The sequence below is a fragment of the Halichondria panicea genome, chromosome 9, assembly GCF_963675165.1.
Source record: "Halichondria panicea chromosome 9, odHalPani1.1, whole genome shotgun sequence".
In the NCBI taxonomy this organism is placed as follows: Eukaryota; Metazoa; Porifera; class Demospongiae; order Suberitida; family Halichondriidae; genus Halichondria; species Halichondria panicea.
Genome location: NC_087385.1, coordinates 6,090,482 through 6,109,933, shown reverse-complemented (window position 1 = coordinate 6,109,933; position 19,452 = coordinate 6,090,482). Strand labels below are relative to the sequence as shown.

At 42.6% G+C, this 19,452-nt stretch overlaps 3 protein-coding genes across 4 annotated transcripts; 2 read left to right on the top strand and 1 right to left on the bottom strand.

The window, feature by feature from the left end:
- Nucleotides 1–28: 28 nt before the first annotated feature.
- Nucleotides 29–8,735, bottom strand: LOC135341662 (sodium/potassium-transporting ATPase subunit alpha-3-like). The gene is made up of 29 exons (XM_064538270.1): nucleotides 8,565–8,735; nucleotides 8,405–8,512; nucleotides 8,114–8,173; nucleotides 7,798–8,001; nucleotides 7,587–7,649; nucleotides 7,475–7,525; nucleotides 7,113–7,247; nucleotides 6,612–6,729; nucleotides 6,473–6,559; nucleotides 6,183–6,364; nucleotides 5,787–5,928; nucleotides 5,608–5,684; nucleotides 5,456–5,553; nucleotides 5,265–5,397; nucleotides 5,161–5,212; nucleotides 5,043–5,098; nucleotides 4,865–4,947; nucleotides 2,655–2,829; nucleotides 2,452–2,524; nucleotides 2,259–2,322; nucleotides 2,140–2,182; nucleotides 1,621–1,798; nucleotides 1,470–1,571; nucleotides 1,260–1,414; nucleotides 899–1,165; nucleotides 624–754; nucleotides 470–571; nucleotides 321–412; nucleotides 29–254 (listed from the first exon to the last, which is right to left on the bottom strand). Exons 1-29 carry the CDS (start codon nucleotides 8,574–8,576, stop codon nucleotides 226–228), a joined length of 3,072 nt encoding a protein of 1,023 aa, XP_064394340.1. The 5' UTR covers nucleotides 8,577–8,735; the 3' UTR covers nucleotides 29–225.
- Nucleotides 8,736–8,842: 107 nt separating this feature from the next.
- LOC135341675 (Friend leukemia integration 1 transcription factor-like) lies at nucleotides 8,843–12,466 on the top strand. The gene is made up of 7 exons (XM_064538291.1): nucleotides 8,843–9,198; nucleotides 9,335–9,541; nucleotides 9,703–9,822; nucleotides 9,884–9,946; nucleotides 10,290–10,379; nucleotides 10,688–11,155; nucleotides 11,722–12,466. The coding sequence occupies exons 1-7, from the start codon at nucleotides 8,970–8,972 to the stop codon at nucleotides 12,333–12,335; spliced, it is 1,791 nt and encodes a 596-aa protein (XP_064394361.1). The 5' UTR covers nucleotides 8,843–8,969; the 3' UTR covers nucleotides 12,336–12,466.
- Nucleotides 12,467–13,400: 934 nt separating this feature from the next.
- LOC135341663 (nuclear factor related to kappa-B-binding protein-like) lies at nucleotides 13,401–19,232 on the top strand. 2 transcript variants are annotated; one of them, XM_064538272.1, is made up of 25 exons: nucleotides 13,401–13,570; nucleotides 13,631–13,764; nucleotides 13,860–13,927; nucleotides 13,991–14,061; nucleotides 14,118–14,281; nucleotides 14,430–14,589; nucleotides 14,654–14,714; nucleotides 14,802–14,924; nucleotides 14,990–15,089; nucleotides 15,230–15,329; nucleotides 15,391–15,417; nucleotides 15,539–15,638; nucleotides 15,700–15,780; nucleotides 15,839–15,912; nucleotides 16,034–16,077; nucleotides 16,143–16,203; nucleotides 16,344–16,424; nucleotides 16,592–16,688; nucleotides 16,743–16,792; nucleotides 16,853–16,909; nucleotides 17,126–17,249; nucleotides 17,873–17,946; nucleotides 18,042–18,237; nucleotides 18,387–18,559; nucleotides 18,741–19,232. In XM_064538272.1, the coding sequence occupies exons 1-25, from the start codon at nucleotides 13,460–13,462 to the stop codon at nucleotides 19,137–19,139; spliced, it is 2,730 nt and encodes a 909-aa protein (XP_064394342.1). In that variant the 5' UTR covers nucleotides 13,401–13,459; the 3' UTR covers nucleotides 19,140–19,232. The 2 variants fall into 2 exon arrangements, with proteins under 2 accessions (XP_064394342.1, XP_064394341.1); XM_064538271.1 differs by having other exon boundaries at nucleotides 18,384–18,559.
- Nucleotides 19,233–19,452: the final 220 nt, after the last annotated feature.

The following is a 19,452-nucleotide window of genomic DNA, read 5'->3' as shown; positions in this document are numbered from 1 at the left end:
TCTGAATACTCTGTCATTCCTCCACTGGCTAATCATAATACCCTTTCTAGTTTGATAATAGCACATAAGGAATAACACATACCATTATACACTAGTACATAGCCATAAAGTTTTCTGAATTGTAAAATGAGTTACTTGACAATAGGTGGTTAGCATCTGCTGAATAGAATACTGAAGGCTGTATAGGGGCACGATATAGGCCTCGGGACTGATAGGTCCGCACACTCAGAAGTAGGTCTCTTTTTCTACCCAACCTGAAGAATTAGAGGCACAATTGGTTTGCGTACAGTATGTTTTTCACAATAACTACAGTAACATACCTCCAGGGTACCTTCGTATGATTAGCTTTCTGAGCTCGTCATACACAAATATCATGAGACTGAATCCAACAGCGGCACACATCCACTCCAGCCTATGGAGGGAGACATTACACGTGATTACAACTGAACACTTTCATCTATGTACGTACCTCAGCCCATGCAGACGAAACACGCCATTTATCACAGGACAGTAAGCCAAGAAGACAGCAAGACAAGTTTCCGACAGTAGACCAAAGATGAGATAGTAATTCCTGAAATAATTGATTCATTGCAGTTTATGGTAAAGTATGACAATGTACTCACTTCATGCCCTGTTGGAAGATAGAGTTGAGCCTGGTCTTACAGATAAGGAGGTCTGCCCACTGGACTATGACAATGCTGATGAAGAACCCAGTGTGACAAGTTTGCTCCAATCGTTTGCGAGCCTCGAATGTCTGCAAGTCAACGTAAAACCTTGTAAACAGAAGCTTCACAACGCTAAATGGTAGTTCACAAAAACATAAAGTTGGCCAAGGAAGCATGCACCAAACCATGCATATGAGTAGTGCTCAGTTCTTCCCTACCACAACACAACATACCCATTCCTGTCCATAGCTGTCCTCCACATGGGCAACAGGATTGTCCCAGCTGGCCCTGAGCCCAATAAGAGTGGATGGTAGGAATCCATTCTCTCCCATGATCACAAAGTAACAGAAAAAGCCCGCCAAAGCTTGCATGACTCCAATCTGACCATAGGCTATACCGATGAGTCGAGAATTGACGAGCTTATCTCGTTTAGAGTCGCGTGGTTTCCTATCCATGATGTTACTTTCTGGTTCTTCATATGCCAGAGATATGGCAGGTACCTGTAAAAGCACACTACATAAACCCATAGTGCATTGCATAAACCATATAATAGCATAGTCACTGATAGTGGGCTTAGAATGGCAGTATATTTACCAGGTCAGTGCCGAGGTCGATGAAGAGGATTGTGATGACCCCTAGAGGCAGTGGAACAGAGGCAATAATGAACAGCAAGAAGGGAGTTATCTCAGGTATGTTGGACGTCAGTGTGTAAGCAATGGACTTCTTCAGGTTATCGAAAATCAGTCGACCTAGAAGAAGAGAGATCTTAAACTGAGCAGGATACATTGCACTGAGGTGACGTACCTTCCTCTACACCAGTCACAATGGATGCAAAGTTGTCATCAAGAAGGATCATATCAGCAGCTTGCTTGGACACATCAGAGCCAGTGATACCCATGGCCACTCCTATACACAGCAACAATTCTAACAAAAACAGATGATAGCTATCACTCACCAATATTGGCTCTCCTCAGAGCAGGTGCATCATTGACACCGTCACCAGTGACTGCCACCACCCAGTCAGCACGACGGCATCCCTCAACAATCCGTAGCTTCTGAGTGGGGGAGGTCCGGGCAAACACTATCTCTCGATACGATGTTAGAATTACGTCCAAATCGTCATCACTCATATCCTGTGTGTGCAGTGAGTTAATTAATGCTCACTCTACGATTATGACAGTAGAATGAAGAATTCCCATATAGACTCAAGCTACTTTTGGATATTAAATTTATACGTTCTGTACCTCTTAGATCAAACAGGGTTTACGAACTCAAATAGGGAAACGTGTTCAGGCAACCATGACCCCTAATGATTATAATATGCCACTTGTGGAAGTATCATTTTATTCATGAAATAGGAATCAGGGAAAGAGGCTGTACAACTATATCCTTAGCACTGTATTGTATGCATGGGAGTCAAGGGTTCGCTGACAGGAAATAGACACATCAACAGAAACGGTTTTTATTTATTTACCAGCAATTCAGTTCCACTCACTACTATAGCTTCAGCAGATTGCCTATAAGATTGAAATTAAGTGAATGTCATTCCTTGATGGGGTAGCCACCATGATGCATGCACATGCAGCCTGTTACCTAATTTCCTGAGAAAAAACGGTGAAGCCTTGTTCCTGTGCAAGTTCATCTGCTGTCTTGTTGCCTGCACACATACAATTATTGACATAGCTGAAGGACTACATGTGTGTGTGTGTGTGTGTGTGTGTGTGTGTGTGTGTGTGTATGTGTGTGTGTGTGTGTGTGTGTGTGTGTGTGTGTGTGTGTACAATACCTCGACTGATAATTCCCACCATCCTGGCTATAGCCTTAGCGGTAATGGGATGATCTCCAGTCACCATTATCACCTGCATGCATGCGTACAATGAGTGCACAATAATTATTATATCAGGTTATCAAGTGATGGGTCGCCTCATATATGTAATGACAATTAAGATATGTTACGGGTAGGAATAATTATACGTACAGCTAGCTCACCTTGATGCCGGCAGTCCTGCACTTGAACACAGCCTCAGGTACATTGGAGCGAGGTGGGTCCAGCAGTGACATGAGGCCCACAAAGCATAAGTCATTTGAGGGGAAATTCATCTTGTCAGTATCAAACTCGTAGCCTTTAGGGTAGTTGCTAGTGTCCAATATCTGATGTGCAAACCTATACATTATGAGTAGTATAGTACATGATATCTCTGGTGCGCTTTACCATGCATCAATATCATGCAACACACACACACAGAGTGCAGTTCAGTTATTTCAGTATCAGTATCAGTATCCGTACCTAGGTTAGCTACCAGACATGTATGCTATTAAATATAGACAAAGCTAACACTATAACAAAATCACTGAGGGATAAACCAATGAAAATAGTCAATACATAAATAAAATAACTAATCGATCTCTTGTCAGCCAACACAATTAAGTGTGTACAAAAATTCCACATACACGAGAACTCTTTGATTGTTTTAAACTAGTACAGTACGTATACTTGCACACGACATGGTATTGCTAGTTCCAACCTGTATTACACGATATGTCACCATATCTACAAGCGTCAGGACTGTTTTTAAAGTTAGGAGATATCATCAATTCAGGAGATACAAACGTTTTCATAAATGCTCTGAAGAAAGATTCCCAGGAAAGTGATTGAGTTCTGACTTTTGATGGAAACTGTCGGTAGAGCTGATTGACCATGTCCTTCACATCACTAAGAGTGTATTCAACTCGTTCTATATCAGCCTCAGAAGATCTCCTAGCTGTTGGCAGGGCCAGTGAGAGTCCAAGAAATAGGAACAACACGGCAAGGCACTTCATGACGATCGCGAAGATTTAAAAAACTTGACTGACTTAGACAGCAATTACTCTAGCTTGGCTTATATGACACTATAGACATACCCTAAAAAGGCTGAGAGCTAGTGATCACGGGATGATACAGATATATACGTACGTACTGTACTTGCCACAATACCCATTGTTTGGCTGGACACTATACTGTATAAACATACAGCCATTGTGCTCTGTAAGTAGCTGTACTGCAACGCTATCAGATAGTCAGATGTCATGATGAGTACTGTAGCCATGCATGTGATACTTGTCATGGATGCTAGTTGCTGGTCTGCCATGCATTACTATTCATAATACATACATGCATGGTGGATACGTATACATTACTATAACAGACAATGAACATACAATCTCTTAATTGTCACACGTTACAGAGACACAGAGTTCAACACAATATAAGCCAATTATTCAGTTTCATTTCAATAAAACTAATACCGCCTGTTTATATTATTATTGTTAGTTCAACCATGTGTTTTACACATGTATAACTCCTTACACAAGTCGGTACTCATACTTTGGGCAAGATTAAGCCCATCTAGGGCCTTCATGAAAGACTTCCAGCTGGAGATTTGTTTTTCTTGAGTTTCGACCTTCGATGGAAACAATTCGTTGACCATGTCATCCACATCGCGAGTAGTGAGAGCATTGCCAATACAATCAAACAGTTGGTCAGAGCCACTAGCACATACGCTCACAATAGACTTTAGCCTTGGTAGAGAAGACATAACATTTATGAGATCAGATGGTTGGAGCCGATTTTCAATACATCGTGTGAGACCATTTTGAAGAATACAACGACTTAGAATTTCTCCTGCCAGTGCTCCATTGAAGCGTTCTATCTCAGCCTCAGAAGAACTCCTAAATGTTGGCAGGGCCAGTGAGAGTCCAAGGAATAGGCACAAAACGGCAAGGCACTTCATAACGATCGAAGACTTAACAAACTTGATTGGCTTAGATAAAAAAACTGCTGTGAAATGACTACTAGCTCTGGCTCATGTGACACTAGACACACTCCAATATTAGGGATCCGGGATGCAAATATGTGCTATGATACAATAACCATTGTTTGGTTCAACACTACTGATGAACTACCCAGCCATTGTGCTCTATAAGCTCTATAAAATACTTCAACATACAATACCAATACATGCATGTAACTATAATAATATTATGCACTTAACTAGACCAACTAAGAGTTGTTTTGGGGAAAAAAAGCATAATTATAAATGCACCAAGGAGAGCTAACCATACCTACCTACTAGTATGCATGTATGCACACTAAATTAGTAAGCTACCTAATAGCTTTACATATTTAAGCCACTAACAATAAGGAGCCCTTTTAAACTCACCCCAGGACTCTCTCTCCTACACCTCCCAGATCCAAGTATGTCTTGTTGAATGCTTGTCTAAACTCTTCTGATATGGGCTCCTCCTGAGTAAAGGAAGCAAACACAGCAATCATGTGTAGACTAGTAGGTATACATACATATACGATTGTAATACAGATGGTATTACAAATTTACCCACCGTTCCGTTAGAGGTCAGATATCGAGAGCAGTTTTCAAGAATTCTCTCTGGAGCACCTGCAGTGAGTTTAACAATGTATTTCATGCAGCTACTGCAATACGCAAACTAGCAAACTGACCTTTTATGACCAATATATACTCATCACCATCGGCACGCTCGTGAATAGATAGCTGAAGAGAGAGCAACAACTCATCACTGCAATAATGACAATTATTCACTCACTTGGTATTTGTTAGTGGAATTAAAGGGAATTTCACAGATTTTCGGATGCTTCTCTCTGTACTTTTCAATAGAACCGACTTCAAGCTCAAAACACTTGAGCAGTGCAGACTCTGATGCATCACCATTGCAAATCCTATCCAAACACACCATATATCTAAACACAACACGACACACACACACCATCATCTCACCTATCCAACACCTTGATGTGGCCCTGGTTGGTGTTGAAGGTGGCTCTATTGCAGAGACCAGCCACTCTGGACAGAGCATCCCAGCCCTTGCTCGAGGCCTGCAGAATAGTGGGTTAGTACTCACGGCAATAATACTTCATAACCTTGCTCACCCGAAGTGTTCTTTCAGGATGGTGGATGTCTTCGTTTGTGTTGGACTCGTAAATCTCATTAGCATACCACATGTGAGCTGAACCAAAACACACAAACAGTCATAGTAAAGTACCTAAAAGTGTCTAGTATTTTCTGTACGACTCATCCAAAAATATAAATTTCCCTATCTCTGACATACCGACAGTCATTCTGTTTTGAGTGAGAGTGCCCGTCTTATCAGAGCAGATGACTGAAGTGGAGCCCAGTGTCTCAACAGCCTCCAGCTTACGCACTAAACAATTCTTGGTCTTCATTCTCTGAGCAGTCAGGGTCAGACACACCTGGGAATATAAGGACACAAGCAGTGGATTATTGTTGGCTGGCTTTGGTATGCAATCAAACATGCAGGAAAATGACCTAACAAAATAAGGTTTCATCACATGTGCAAGAGGCATTCCCTATCATCCCACAAAGCTCTCACAATTTTAATTTCAACTTCCTAACTGCCACCTTGTTACATAATTTTAAAAAATCTAGGCAATAGGCTAATTATACTGTAGTTACAATTGTACTGCATTGTGTGATAGAGCCTCACCGTGACAGTGGCGAGGAGTCCCTCTGGGACGTTGGCCACGAGCATACTGATGAAGTAGAGTACAGCCTGGAGCCAGTGGTAACCCAGGCCCAGACAAATGGCCAGACTTCCTACACCAAGGGCCACCGCCACAGACGTGATGAGGTGGATGAAGTAAGAGATCTCAATCGCTATGGGAGTTTCTGCAAAAATAATTAGATACCTATGTAAGAGAATATAATTTACATGTGAGGTATCTATAAAAGATGGCTTACTGATATCGATCTACTTAAGACTATTAAAGTGCTCACTTTCTTCGACGATACTTCCAGTCAAGCGAGCAATTCTCCCCATGACTGTGTGATCGCCAGTGTGTATCACCACTCCAGTGCAAGTACCTGCACGGAGAAATAACGGTGAGTTCTGTAGCCCCAAATACCGTGTGCTTACCCTCCAGTGCGCTAGATGAGAAAAAAGCAATGTTGTTAGTCTCTAGAGGTTGTTGACTGGTACAGTTTGGGGAGCGTGCTTGGGGTTCAGACTCTCCAGTCAGAGAGCTGTTGTCCACCTACAGAAGCCCGGGAGAATGTGCATTTCCTGTTTTAGGCTCTAACCAAGCTGCTAGGGTTGTAACCTATTCTAAGAATATTATAAGCGGAAACACTTAATGCTAATCAGGAGTTTATCCTCTCCAAGCAAATGACCTGTGAACTATGCTGACCACTGCTTCCTCGATAACTTCCCTGGCTGAGAGACAGGAAGGATATAGTAGAGGAAGGAAGATCCCACCAACCACTCATAACTCCTTATTTGGGCTATACATGCAATTTACTGGGTCTTTCAGTCCGCAATGCAATCATAATAATTCTGCTAGTAGCAATACCAATAATAATTGTTTGGAAACACAATTCACTTCATAGACAGCTTACAATGAGCTATGGAAGTTTATACCTTGAAACCAGCACTGGTGATGATTCTGATATCTGCCGGTAGCCTGTCTCCAAACTTGACAGAGACAATGTCTCCAATCACCAGCTTCTCCACAGAGATTGGCCCAAACTCTCCATCACGCAAAACAACAGTGTCCTAGAAAAATTCCAAGAAAACCTACATATCTTGAGATGTCTATTTGTACCATAATACGAGGGAATACCGTATAGCGGGTATATTTCAAGGATATAAATGTTCGTGGTTTTCGCTGATCAAGTATCTAACGGTAATTCCGCGAAAGCTTATACCCTCAAAGTATAATTATGATATACTAAGGTGTTATCACTTGCTATGATTTAGAAAGAGATGGGTCAATCACATACCTGAGGTACAAGCTTGGAAAAACTCTTCAAGATGCTGGCGCTCTTGGCTTCCTGTTAATGCAAATACAATTAACCCCAGGCATTGAACAATATTATTGTATTTGAGACTCACTTGATAGTAGGAGAAGCATGCAGTGATAACGACTACAAGGAAAAGGACAATCCCCAGGTAAAGCTATATGGAGGAAACATTGGATAACAATACATTTTTAGTGTGCGCAATGTACTATCAACTTTTAGGGATTTGTTTACATACACTATACACTAGCAAAATTAGTAGAAAAGTAAAGCTTTCTTTAAAGTAGACTCAGTGGATTCCTCACGTTGTCCATGGAGCCTCCAGGAGTGTCTACCTCCTCGATAGTGTATGCCAGCAAGCAGAGGAAGGTGCCCAGCCAAAGAAGAGCAGAAAACCCACCAAATAACTGGAGAAGAAACTTGACTATCTCAGAAGTTTGTTTCGGTGGTGTGAGGGCATTTGGCCCATCTCTCTTCAGCTTCTCCTCCGCTAGCTTGCTGGAAAGTCCCTATAAATCAATCAACACTATTATAACAGTGTGTAATACATCAAGCAGCAAATGAAAATATAACGCGTGGAGATTATCCATAACAATTACTGGTGTAGTCACGACAGGTTACCTGGGATGGATTTGTTTCCAGCCTTGAGTACAGCTCCTCCAATGGAATGAGGTGCTCATCCTGTCGGTGAATATAAATATAATAGCTAAACACTAAACAGGAAATTCCGATAGTAGGAAAAAATGTGCAAATGGTCAACAAGGTAAGAATGTGGACACCACCCCCATTGTTTCATGGCAACTTAACCACAATACTCAACCATTGTAATAAGTCCACCCACCTAAACACAATGTAAAAGCTGACAACAGGAAATAATTATCGTTCATAATTATAGGGCTTCCGGTAACATACCATTTGTAGTTCGCTTTTTAGGTCCTCTGGTGAATTCTTTTTTTTCTCTTTTACATCGTTTTGTCTGTCGGTTACAGGTACCATTTCCACCGCGGCGGCGTCATCTCCCTGCATGAGCAAAATTAATCACAGCAAGCCAGAATCACACAAAAAGAATTACGCTTTGTGCCATGACTTTTACTCCTTGCCACACAGCTCAGTACTACAGCTAGCTATAGCTACAGTACAGTGCAGTGGAAAGAGGGGCAATGGTTGGCAGCTGCACCGTTCCACTCTGATGCAGCTCACAACACACACCCACATGTCATATAATAATCACAGCAGCAGTTTACAGCAAGGTACCGGAAGGAAGGTCACTGTCGACTGACAACAATCAACCGCAGAATGCACAATGTCTTTAATTACATCCTTCCTGTGCCATGTCATAATAAAAGGCCATTCACCAGAATTTGGAGCTACTGCATATTGCTAGCTAGCCTCAGCTTTTACAAAATTATACTCAATATAAATCTACACAACTTCACTATTCTTCACTACTGTGGTTTAAGAGCTCACTGTGATTTCAATGGCTGCAAAAGTAAGAACAAGAAGACATAGCATCTCTTCACCATTGGAGCTGGAAGTTACCAAGCACATGGAATCTCAGCAAATTGATGCTCAAGTGAATGTATCATTGTTCAATCGAAAGAGACCAGCTAATGACACAAGCTCGGAGCTGAATCATGTGCCGAAAAGACCGGCCCTTGCAGACAGGAATGAACCAAAGCCAACTGATAGTGAAGAACTTCCTTCTGGTGAGTTGGAGGGCTTGCATTTCTCAGTTTGTATCTTGTCTTGAATAAATGACAGTGCATGCAGAACTGGTTAACACTAATAATAATTATTAACTGCACTGCACTCTCTTATTAACTGCTTGCACTGTTTTTTCAGACCCAATGCAATGGACACAAAGGAATGTCTGCCAATGGTTAAACTGGGCAGCAAAGGAGTTTGACATGAGCCAAATCAATTTGTGCAACTTTTCCTTCTCTGGTCCTCAGCTGTGCAGCCTTAGTAAAGAGGAATTCCTGAGCAGAGCACCTCCATTCACTGGAGATATCCTGTATTCTCATCTGAACCTGCTTAGGGCAAAAAGTGGTGAGGAAATGGGATAGCTGCATAGCTATACGCACACAAACTTCCTTATACTGCCATGGTGACATGTGTGATATTCATATTTCCTTATAGGAAAAGATAGCGTTATTTAGTAGCTACAAAATCAGGAAATGGTGATAATTAATATGATTGTTTTAATGCAGCTGTTGCTGGCTTATCAAAGGCTGACGCTAAACCTGACCCAGATGTGAAGGTACCTGGTTTTGGAATGTGGCCTACCTGCCTATGGCCTAACTCAGTATCGGATTATTCTTCTCTACTTCGTAAGTATATACAACACAATAATGCTGTGCACACATTTATAACATTATATATTTATTGCAGGGTTTCAGAAGCAGTCACAGGAGGCAATGTACAAATCTCAATTACAAAACTCTGGACTATTCTGTAAGTTGGAATTTTTCAGGTATTCATTGTTCACACTTAGTTTAATTTCCTACTTAAGCGAATTATTGCTTCCTTGTTGGTGGGCCTCAGGAAAAGGCCCCCTACATGGGCAGTTGTACGTGGGAGATCTATTAGGGTAGCAGCTTTCCGCTTTGTGCGAAGAGCTTAGGGGCGATTGTATGGCTCGCCCAATTGTTTCCTACCTAGAATACAATACAAGGGGAAATTATCCGTGCAGACTTCCTTCTCTTGACCAAATTCCTCTGACATAACGTCAGCAAGCATAGCCCCAAACAATCCCTTACTACTATCATTATCTTAATATTCTGTTTTTTTTTTCCAGTGAATCCTCAACTCTTGAGAAACCCTATGCCCTTGACAAGCTTGCCTATTCCTTTGACATCTACAGCACCCACAGTATCCTCAATTACTGGTAGGGATTCTCCAAGTTCATGTGTTGTTGATGTCTACATTAACTTAATCTCCTGAGGGCACATTTTAGTGCATTGTCCTCCCATAAGTGGTCAAAAGACTGGCCAGTTATTGTTAGATGTCAACTTCCTGTTATGTTGGCACTTCCTCTGTACCCACTGACCTCCATTTCCTTTGTCCGAACCTAGCATCCTGCTAGTTTCCTAAGAATTGTGCATGTGATGCAAAGCGACTCCCTAAGCAGCATGAAAGCCATAACAAACTTATGTTACCCTCAACTTTTTTTATACAATGATTCTCCCCCTGCAGATGTATCTTCTCTTGAGCAGTTGAATACAGACTGGAGTGCCTACTCTGCAATGATGAATGCTGCTGCATTGGCTGCACAGAGCCACCTCAGGAGCACCACAGTGTTCACACCAACACACACTGCCATCTCATCCACCTTTGCTCTACCCCAAGTATCCGCTGCAGAGAGCAGGTATACTATGTCAACACCACCCACATTGGGCTCCTCTCTTACGATAGCCGACGTTTTGAAACTTTCTGCCAGTGCAAACCCAATGCAACGCTCACTTTCTGTACCTAGCCGGCCTGGTGTCACACCGTCCCCCACCCACTCCCACACTTCTCCCACACCCTCCCCCCAACCACCTCACACCTCCAGCCATAGTGGAGCCTATCGTCCCCCTCCTATCAATATCCCCATGATGACAGTGCAGGAAGATCCCAGTCAGACTCCAGCTACTCCACTCTCCCCTTCAACAAATCAACAAGGTATGTGCAGTGTGTGTGTGTGTGTGCAGTGTGTGTGTGTGTGCAGTGTGTGTGTGTGCAGTGTGTGTGTGTGTGTGTGTGTGTGTGTGTGTGTGTGTGTGTGTGTGCAGTGTGTGCAGTGTGTGCAATGTGTGTAATGCTATGTATCGTCATGTGAATAGTTAATAACAATGAGAGGTTGTTTGAGGTAGTGCTGATACATGAGCCAGGAAGTTTTCATGAGAGTTACAGGAAGCTATTAGGTTTCAAAGGAAGTCAGCTTTGTCTGTTTCAAGTGAATACTACACTGTTACCCGAGTAGATTCTTGGGTAAACAGTAATAGAAAAAGTTACTGATTCTATACTCAAATGTTCTATTCAACATTCTCCTAAAGGAAATGCTGCTAACATAAGCATTGTCCTCATTTTCATTTGTCTGAATGTGGTCCTAGTTAGTCGTATAATTATCATGATTGTAGAAAAAGGATATTGAAGGTTGTACCTGTTTAATAGAGTTAGCACACAATAATAATTATCCGATTGAATGAACAATCACTAAGACAGTGTGTTATACTTGTTACCTGCAGGACAAATTCAACTGTGGCAGTTTCTGTACGAGCTCTTGCAAGACAGCAAATACTCTAACATTATCAACTGGGCCGGAGGAGATGGAGAGTTCAAGCTGCTCGATCCTGAGGCTGTCTCCACACTCTGGGGGAATCGCAAACGAAAGCCGGCAATGAATTATGACAAGCTCAGTCGTGCAATACGATATTACTACGATAAAAAGATTATGCACAAAGTTCATGGGAAGCGATATGTGTACCAGTTCAACTTTGACACAATTGCAAAATACCTTGGCAGTGATCCTAGCACTGTTTCAAGAAGCAGCTCTGATGAGCATCAACAACCTGCCATAGCCAACACCAACTCTTATCACAACGTTGCGAAATTAGAGGCACTACCAAACACTGTGGAGAGCTGTACAGTTCAAGATCTCGGTACTCTTGTGAAAGCCACCAGTCTTCCCTCTCCTCCCTCCTCCACACAGCACACACCCTCCCCTCAACCCTCCACCACAGTAAAGCTGGAGCAAACACCACCCTCTATAGCAACACCAGACCCTGCAGCTATGAATGTACTACAAGCTCTCTATCATCCTGTATTCTCTATGGCAAATGTATTACCGTCATCGCAATAAGCATTATTGTAACTTACAGTCTCTGTTATATTACTTATTTCTTATGATTACGACTAATTATTACTCTTCACGATCATTTATAATTATTCAGGACATGACATGTACGTATACGACATCCTTTTGATATCAAATTTCATTACAATTATACACTGCATGAATTATGCATTGTAGACGTACACCCGACATCATAAAGGAAATGGTATAATTATACAGAGAGAATAGTAGATTCATCACAGGTGTGAAATAAAATAAAAAAGGAAATGGAACAAGAATGAAAACTGTCAACAGGAAACAATTACACAGAGTTAAGTCCCTTCTCCGCAAATAAGTGCGTGTGATTTTCATGTGACAGTTTGGGCATTACCCGACACTTGTTTTAGACATTCTTTGAACACCCTCTGTAATTTCAGTTGTAAGTCTTCATACAAGATACCGCCACCCTCACAGACACGATACACAAACATGTCCTTGGTCATGAGCAGTAGGCCTTTGCCATTCATAGGGAAACGTTCAGATTGCACATCTTCCAGTCTGTATCGAACAGTGGAGGACTTTAGCCACACTGTGACATGTTCACGAGTCCAGCATCTCGGGTCTGCATAGAGAAGACAGAGAGAGAGAGAGAGACAGATAGGAGGGGAGGGAGTAAGTGGATTATTGTCATTGCAAAACAGCAATTAACGCTGCCACGGTTTTAGAAATCACATCCAACACAATGCATACAAATTATTGCAATGTGAAGGCTATTATTCTATACAAGGTACATATTTATATAGATAATATTATATTGATCAGTCTAGATTATTTCAAATGACCTACCTGATGGAAGTTTGTCTGCTGTTTCTTCGAGCATAGTTATAGTTCCGGCAGAGAACTCCTGCTTATGGAATCCCGGAATCACAGGATCGAGGACAAGATCGACTCGACTCGACTCGACTAGACTGGATCTTGAATCATATCCGGAGTGGCTGGCCGGCCACCGCAACCGGAACTCCTTAACCGCACTCAACTACAGTACGTACACTAACTTCCCCCACCCCTTCCACACCCACCAACTTCTGAACTTTGATCTCTGACCTCCAAGTACCCACGTGTCAACCCCCTAAAATTAAAAGCTAAGAAGTATGGATGATACTGAAAGCCAAAGTGACCCTATTCTGCAATGCTCTACCAAGATGGAAGCTATTTCATTGGGAGGAGAGCAACTGAATGTCCCAGCCTGTCTTCTAGAAGATGTATGGTAGCCTAATAAGCCAGCACTGTTGGAAAATCATGCTCACTAACATTCCCCCTAGAGCCACATATTCTCTGAGGTCCTCAGTGGGAACACATGGGACAATGTACTAACAGAGGAAGAGCGGACAAGGCTTGAAGCATTGCTACCTCAAACCAAGGGAGACCACCCTCAACCAGACAAAGACATGCTCAAGTGCGTTTTGTTTTTCCGTAACAGTCACAGTGCGTTGCTAACGTACGTTAGTATCAATTGTGGTCGTTATGTAAACTCATTTTCCACACCCACAGACTGCTATTCTCCGGTGGCAACGTGAGATTTGGCAATCCTATCCAGAAACTTTGGGAAAAAATGCATTGTTAGTTTATTCTTCTTTTTTTTTCACGACACTATTTTACACTTTTTTTGCTATACACTACAGATGGTTCTCTCTCCCCTGAGGTCGTGGCCTCACAGCAACACCTTGTACAGCTGAAACAGCACCAGTATAAGGTAGCCCAATATATGTACATGCACTTAGTTACGATCCCTCCCCCCACACTATATAGCTGAGTCAGCAGGCCCGCTATGTGGCCATTCTGAGGGAGCTGTTATTGTCAAGACAACACCTACTGCAGGAGGCACTATTCTCAGGGGCACTGGAGAACCTCTCCTCAAGCAGAGACACAGAGAAACCAGCCGGTCAGAGGAGGAGGGAGTCCACATTCACTAGGTGTGTAAATTATGGCCCAAATAAATTTTAACAAAAAAATCATGTTTTGAAGTGCAGCAGGAAACCTCTAAGTCCCTTGGCTGGTATTGTATTTAAACATTTATTGTAGGAAGTATAAAGGACATGAAGGAAGGAGTTTGTAATGTAGGTTGTTGCACGAGATAAGGAAAGAGTGTGATCAAGGTAGCGCGTATATGTCGTCAGACGAGGAAGAACCAGCCAATCAGATCACAGACGATACTGTCGTCACTGATGATGAGTACAGACAGATGTTGCAAATCCACAGAACTAAGAGAAAGATGAATAAGGTACTTTATCAGGCCGCCGGGGAATTAACATAATTATTAACTGCATGTCGGTCTCCACTCGCAGACAAGTGCCGAACAAGCAGTGAAAGGTCTGGAGACAAGACAGAACCTCGACTATAGTAGAAGTAAGCAAACACTAACTGTTACAGCTGTACCCAATAGAGCTCTTATCCTAATATTACAATCCTGTTTTGTGTTTCACTGTTGTGCAGGTTTTTCGAGGAGAAGAGTGAGAGACAAACAACATGCGGTCAGTAAGAGGCTGAAAACAGATCAGGAAGTGGGTGTGGCCCAACCAGTCTTGCACAGGTCTCGATCTTTGCAAAGAGTGGAAGGTGAGTGTGCACATATACACTGTACATACGTACACATCCAACCATGTTATTACCTCATGATGCAGGGATGGATGTGAATACTGACGCCCACCAGGCCGTGTACGAGGCGTATCGACCACTGGACAATACTGGCTCAACAGCTGACCCGCCACTAGAGCCAGTCAGGTGTGTTCTCACTGTCGCCAGAGGCAGTACGTGTGTTGTATGGACTTCACTCATTATGCCATGCGTTTCTCTTCTGTATTTCCTGGTTCCAATCTCTTTCATTTTTGTTTATTTTTAGGCATGTCTTTTCATTCTCTCAGGATCGAGGGACCACTCCCGGTGGCCAAGTTTATGAGTTTCTTTTCTCTACTAAGACACATCTTCACAGATAATCTAGATGGGAAGGGAGAACTGAGCAAGGTTCGTGTTATTATATGCTATATATGCTATGTGTAATGACTGTGAATTTTAACCCTTGCAGCTGGTGAAGTATGTGAGGCATGCTATGGTAAGTATACTGTAGTGCAAGTTGGTACAATTTTGTTGGGAAACAGTATTAAAATTGGCAGGCAATTTATGTGTGTGCACCTAGTTATCCATCACTCAGTAGGTATTGTTTCACTACCCAGAGGTCTCCTGAGGTGTCCTGCTGTGTGTGGGGTAGGAGGCGCCCTAACTGGTCCCAGCTCACTCTCTCTGCCATCTGCTATCTAGCTGCTGAAGTGGGAGGTCAGTGTGTTAGTTGTTTTAATGACTATAATTTCTATATACATATCCTCTCTCTCTGCAGCTGTGTCCTCGTTCTCTCCTCTGGCTCACTTCATACCTGTCATTGAGTTCCGGGACAGAATAGACCACTGGAAGTGGATCGGTAAGAGTGTCCATTGTTGTATGTATGTTAAGATATTACCTCCCTCTTTCCTGCTCAGGGGCTGGTAGAGACAATGATGTGGATCTGCTCATTCTCTGCGATCACTGGCTACAGAGCCTGCCCAAAATTCTCGTGAGTGATCATGTGATGCCCTAATTGGATACATGTATGCGTTGTTAATATCATTGGCTGTTTATTACTTTTGAGCGCTACTTCTTTGTATGTATACGCACACACTTTTTTGCTCTTATAGCCCGTGGTGGATTATTCAGAGTACGAGCCTCCGCCTCCTCATGTGTGAGTATCATTTGATAGTCATGTGATTCTCCAACTGTATCATATGACTTTTTCCAATTCTGCAGATGGACTCGATTCACTTTCAGGTCTTGCTCTCCAAAGGAGATCATGAAATTCCAACAACTGGTATGTGGAGTACTATTTTGTGTACTAGCTGTTCTATGCAGCAATACAGTACTGTTAGTGATAAATCTCAGCCCCCAGAAACTGTTTCCAGTCCTCCTAAATAGTCCAGTATGGTTGTAATGGTAATCTCCCCACTGCAGGAAAGGGATCGCTATGCCTCCCCTCAGAAGTCCTTTACCTACATGGTGCATGGCTTTGAGGCACCAGTTGGGCCTGTCAAAGTATGTTATTATGTATAAAATTATGCGAGATCTTAGTTGTTTTCCCTGTGATTTTGATTCAGTTTATCATGTGAGAGATCCTTACCCATAGCCTGACATTGCTTTATTTGTTTTATACTTATCCATGTCCCCCTCCTCCTACCATCGTGACCCCCTTCCTGTTGTAGGGCTCTCGTTCCACCAAGAGGGAGGCGAGCAGCAAGGCCCGAGGCCACGCCCTTCTCATACCCGAGCGACCCACCTGTGTCACTATACTCTCACTCGGTGAGAACCCTATAGCTCTATTGTCACTGTATATCATATACCATATCCCTGCAGTGCGTGATGCCACCTCCAGACTACCCAATGGAGAAGGAACAAGAATTGATGTGAGCTATATAGCAATGTGTGTACTGAAGTGTTACCCTTGTTTATTGTTTTGCTTGTAGCTGTGTGTCCTGGTGCAGGACTCCCAGTACCTCTCTGACAATGTGTCCGACAGTCAGGTATCATGAATACTTGTGTGTGTATGTTTACAGCATGTATTGTAGCATTATGTTCCTAGTGCACAGTCAGGAGCCAACTCCTGACACAGTTTATATCGATCCATAGTATTATAAAAAAATTTACCCAACTTTGGATTTAGAAATTGCGTTGACAAACACTAACTGTACAGTTAAGATTTGTTTGATTAATGCTTTTGCACATGTTGATGCATGCAGTTGAACAATGCCGTGAGTGGTGCCCTGGACAGACTCCATTATGAGAAGGACCCGTGCGTTCGTTACGATGGCTCTAGGAAGGTGTGGATCTACCTGCACCGAAGTAGGAACGAGGAAGACTTCGGTGAGTGTACTGTGATATTATGTAGTCTCTTGAGAGCATTGTTGAGGATCTTCCCACAAAGGCCTCCTTCTAAGCTTCAAGAAAATTATAAAAATTTTAACATTGGTTCTACAGCACTAAAGTTATGGCTGTATATATGTTCAACATGTACAACGCTGTTTAATGTGGTTCGGGGGACTCTTTCAGCTGCCATAACTTGAATTCCGTGGATCCATTATCAACCATTTTATGATTTTATGAAAGCTTAGAAGGAGACCTTTCAAATGGTATCATCAAAGTTCATATTTAAGAGATAACATTTTTGGTCGATTTGGCCATACCATGAATAATAGCCCATGGTCCAAAGCCGAAAAATGACAAATTATGGCTCCGACGAAATTTTGGGTTTAAACACATTCATTTGAAAGGTATCCTTCCAAGCACTTAGAAATCATAAAAATGTTGACATTGGATCAACGGTGCTAAAGTTACGGCTGTTAAAATATGTTTAACTATTTCGATCTGCATTGTGTTGTGGGGCTAGTGTTCTGGGGCTAATGTTCTCGTAGCTTAGCCTTATACGTCCTGTCAGGAGCACTGAAGTGGTACTGTACATGTATATAGATAATCATTCTTGCTTGCAGAGAGGATATTCTGGGCATGTGAGGTAGCTGCTAACCAGCGGAAGAAGCTCATGTCTCGACCTCGTATCAGACCAGTGAGTTCATTTTAAACACATAATTATAGGCAATTCAGATCAATAGATGCACGTACTATAATGAATCAGTATCACATGTTGCTCACCACTTGTAGAGGGTGATCATGAGCGTGGACAGTGGGGAAGTGATCCTGGACCCAGGTGGCCCCGCCCACCCATTGGAGGACATTCCCGTCAAGCCGCCACCCAAGAAACGCTCCACCAACACCACCCCCAAGACTGCCCCCTCCCGCTCTAGTGGGACCACACCCAGTGAAGGAACGGGAGGGAAGACACCACGGGCTGATCAAGGTGGGTGTGTGGGATTGTTCCTCCCTGATAGGTAGTTTAATAGCAACACAAATATAGTTTCATGTAAGGTACATGTATGTAAGCCTTTCTAAATATATACTACTCTGAGCTATTGAGGCCCAAATTTATTATTGTCACTCAAACAGCAGGTGCTCAGAGCTCATCCAAAAAAAAGACGAAACACTCTCAGAAATTGTCAGACCAGCAGACAAGCCAGCAGCAGCGTCAGCAGTCCACGAGCAAGATACACCCCTCTCCACTCACTGCCCAACCCACCACCTCCCTACAGAGCTCCGACTGGGGTTCCAGCGATGAGGAACAGGTCAGTCAAGTTAACTGATAGTGACTGTAATTAAAGAGCTGTGGGTACAACATAGGTAAACTGTTTGCCTGGACATCTACTGATATATGTCATGTACACTAGATATCAAATATCCACACGCACACATGCACACACACACTGTCACCGCACACACACTATACACTACACACTACACACACAGGTCTTGCCGTTCCTAGACAGCTCTCTCGTGTCGATCGAGGACAAGCTGAGTCAAGACTCTGCCTCCAGCTGGCACTCCTCTGACAGTGGTGCTGAGGAAGGAGGTGTTACAATAGCAATGGAGAGCAACCCCAGATTCCCTTCATCAACCAACCAGATGCCTGCTAGACTCCCTTCAATAACCACACCCACTTTTATGACCGAGTCTGCCGGACCATCACACTTCCTCACGCCCACACAGAATTTCCTCCCAGGGACACCCACTGTGATCACACCCACTTTTATACCTGATATCAGTATGGGGGACGAGAGTGATGTGCTGAGTCAGCAGTTTGGCGGCAATGGAGCTGAGAAGAGCCTACAACCTTGGCTGAGCTCCGGCAGCACCACCCCATCATAACTAACACTAATTAATATATAATCATATTAAGATAATTATTGTACCTATATTGTATAATTATGAATATTATTATGAATTATGTTAATGGTGCAATTTCAAAGGCACTATAAATTACTATAAATTATAGATTTACAATCATTCCTGTTAATCTGTTTTCTGTTAGCTGTGCAATGAAGCTCAACGCACAGGGTGAATGCATCTTGTTCAAATAATAGTTATGTATAGGCTTTTCACATAATTTTGAAATAATAGATTCTAGAATCATAGATCTAAGTAACATAGGGGTACAGAAAGGGTGTTCTCTCTTTTATAA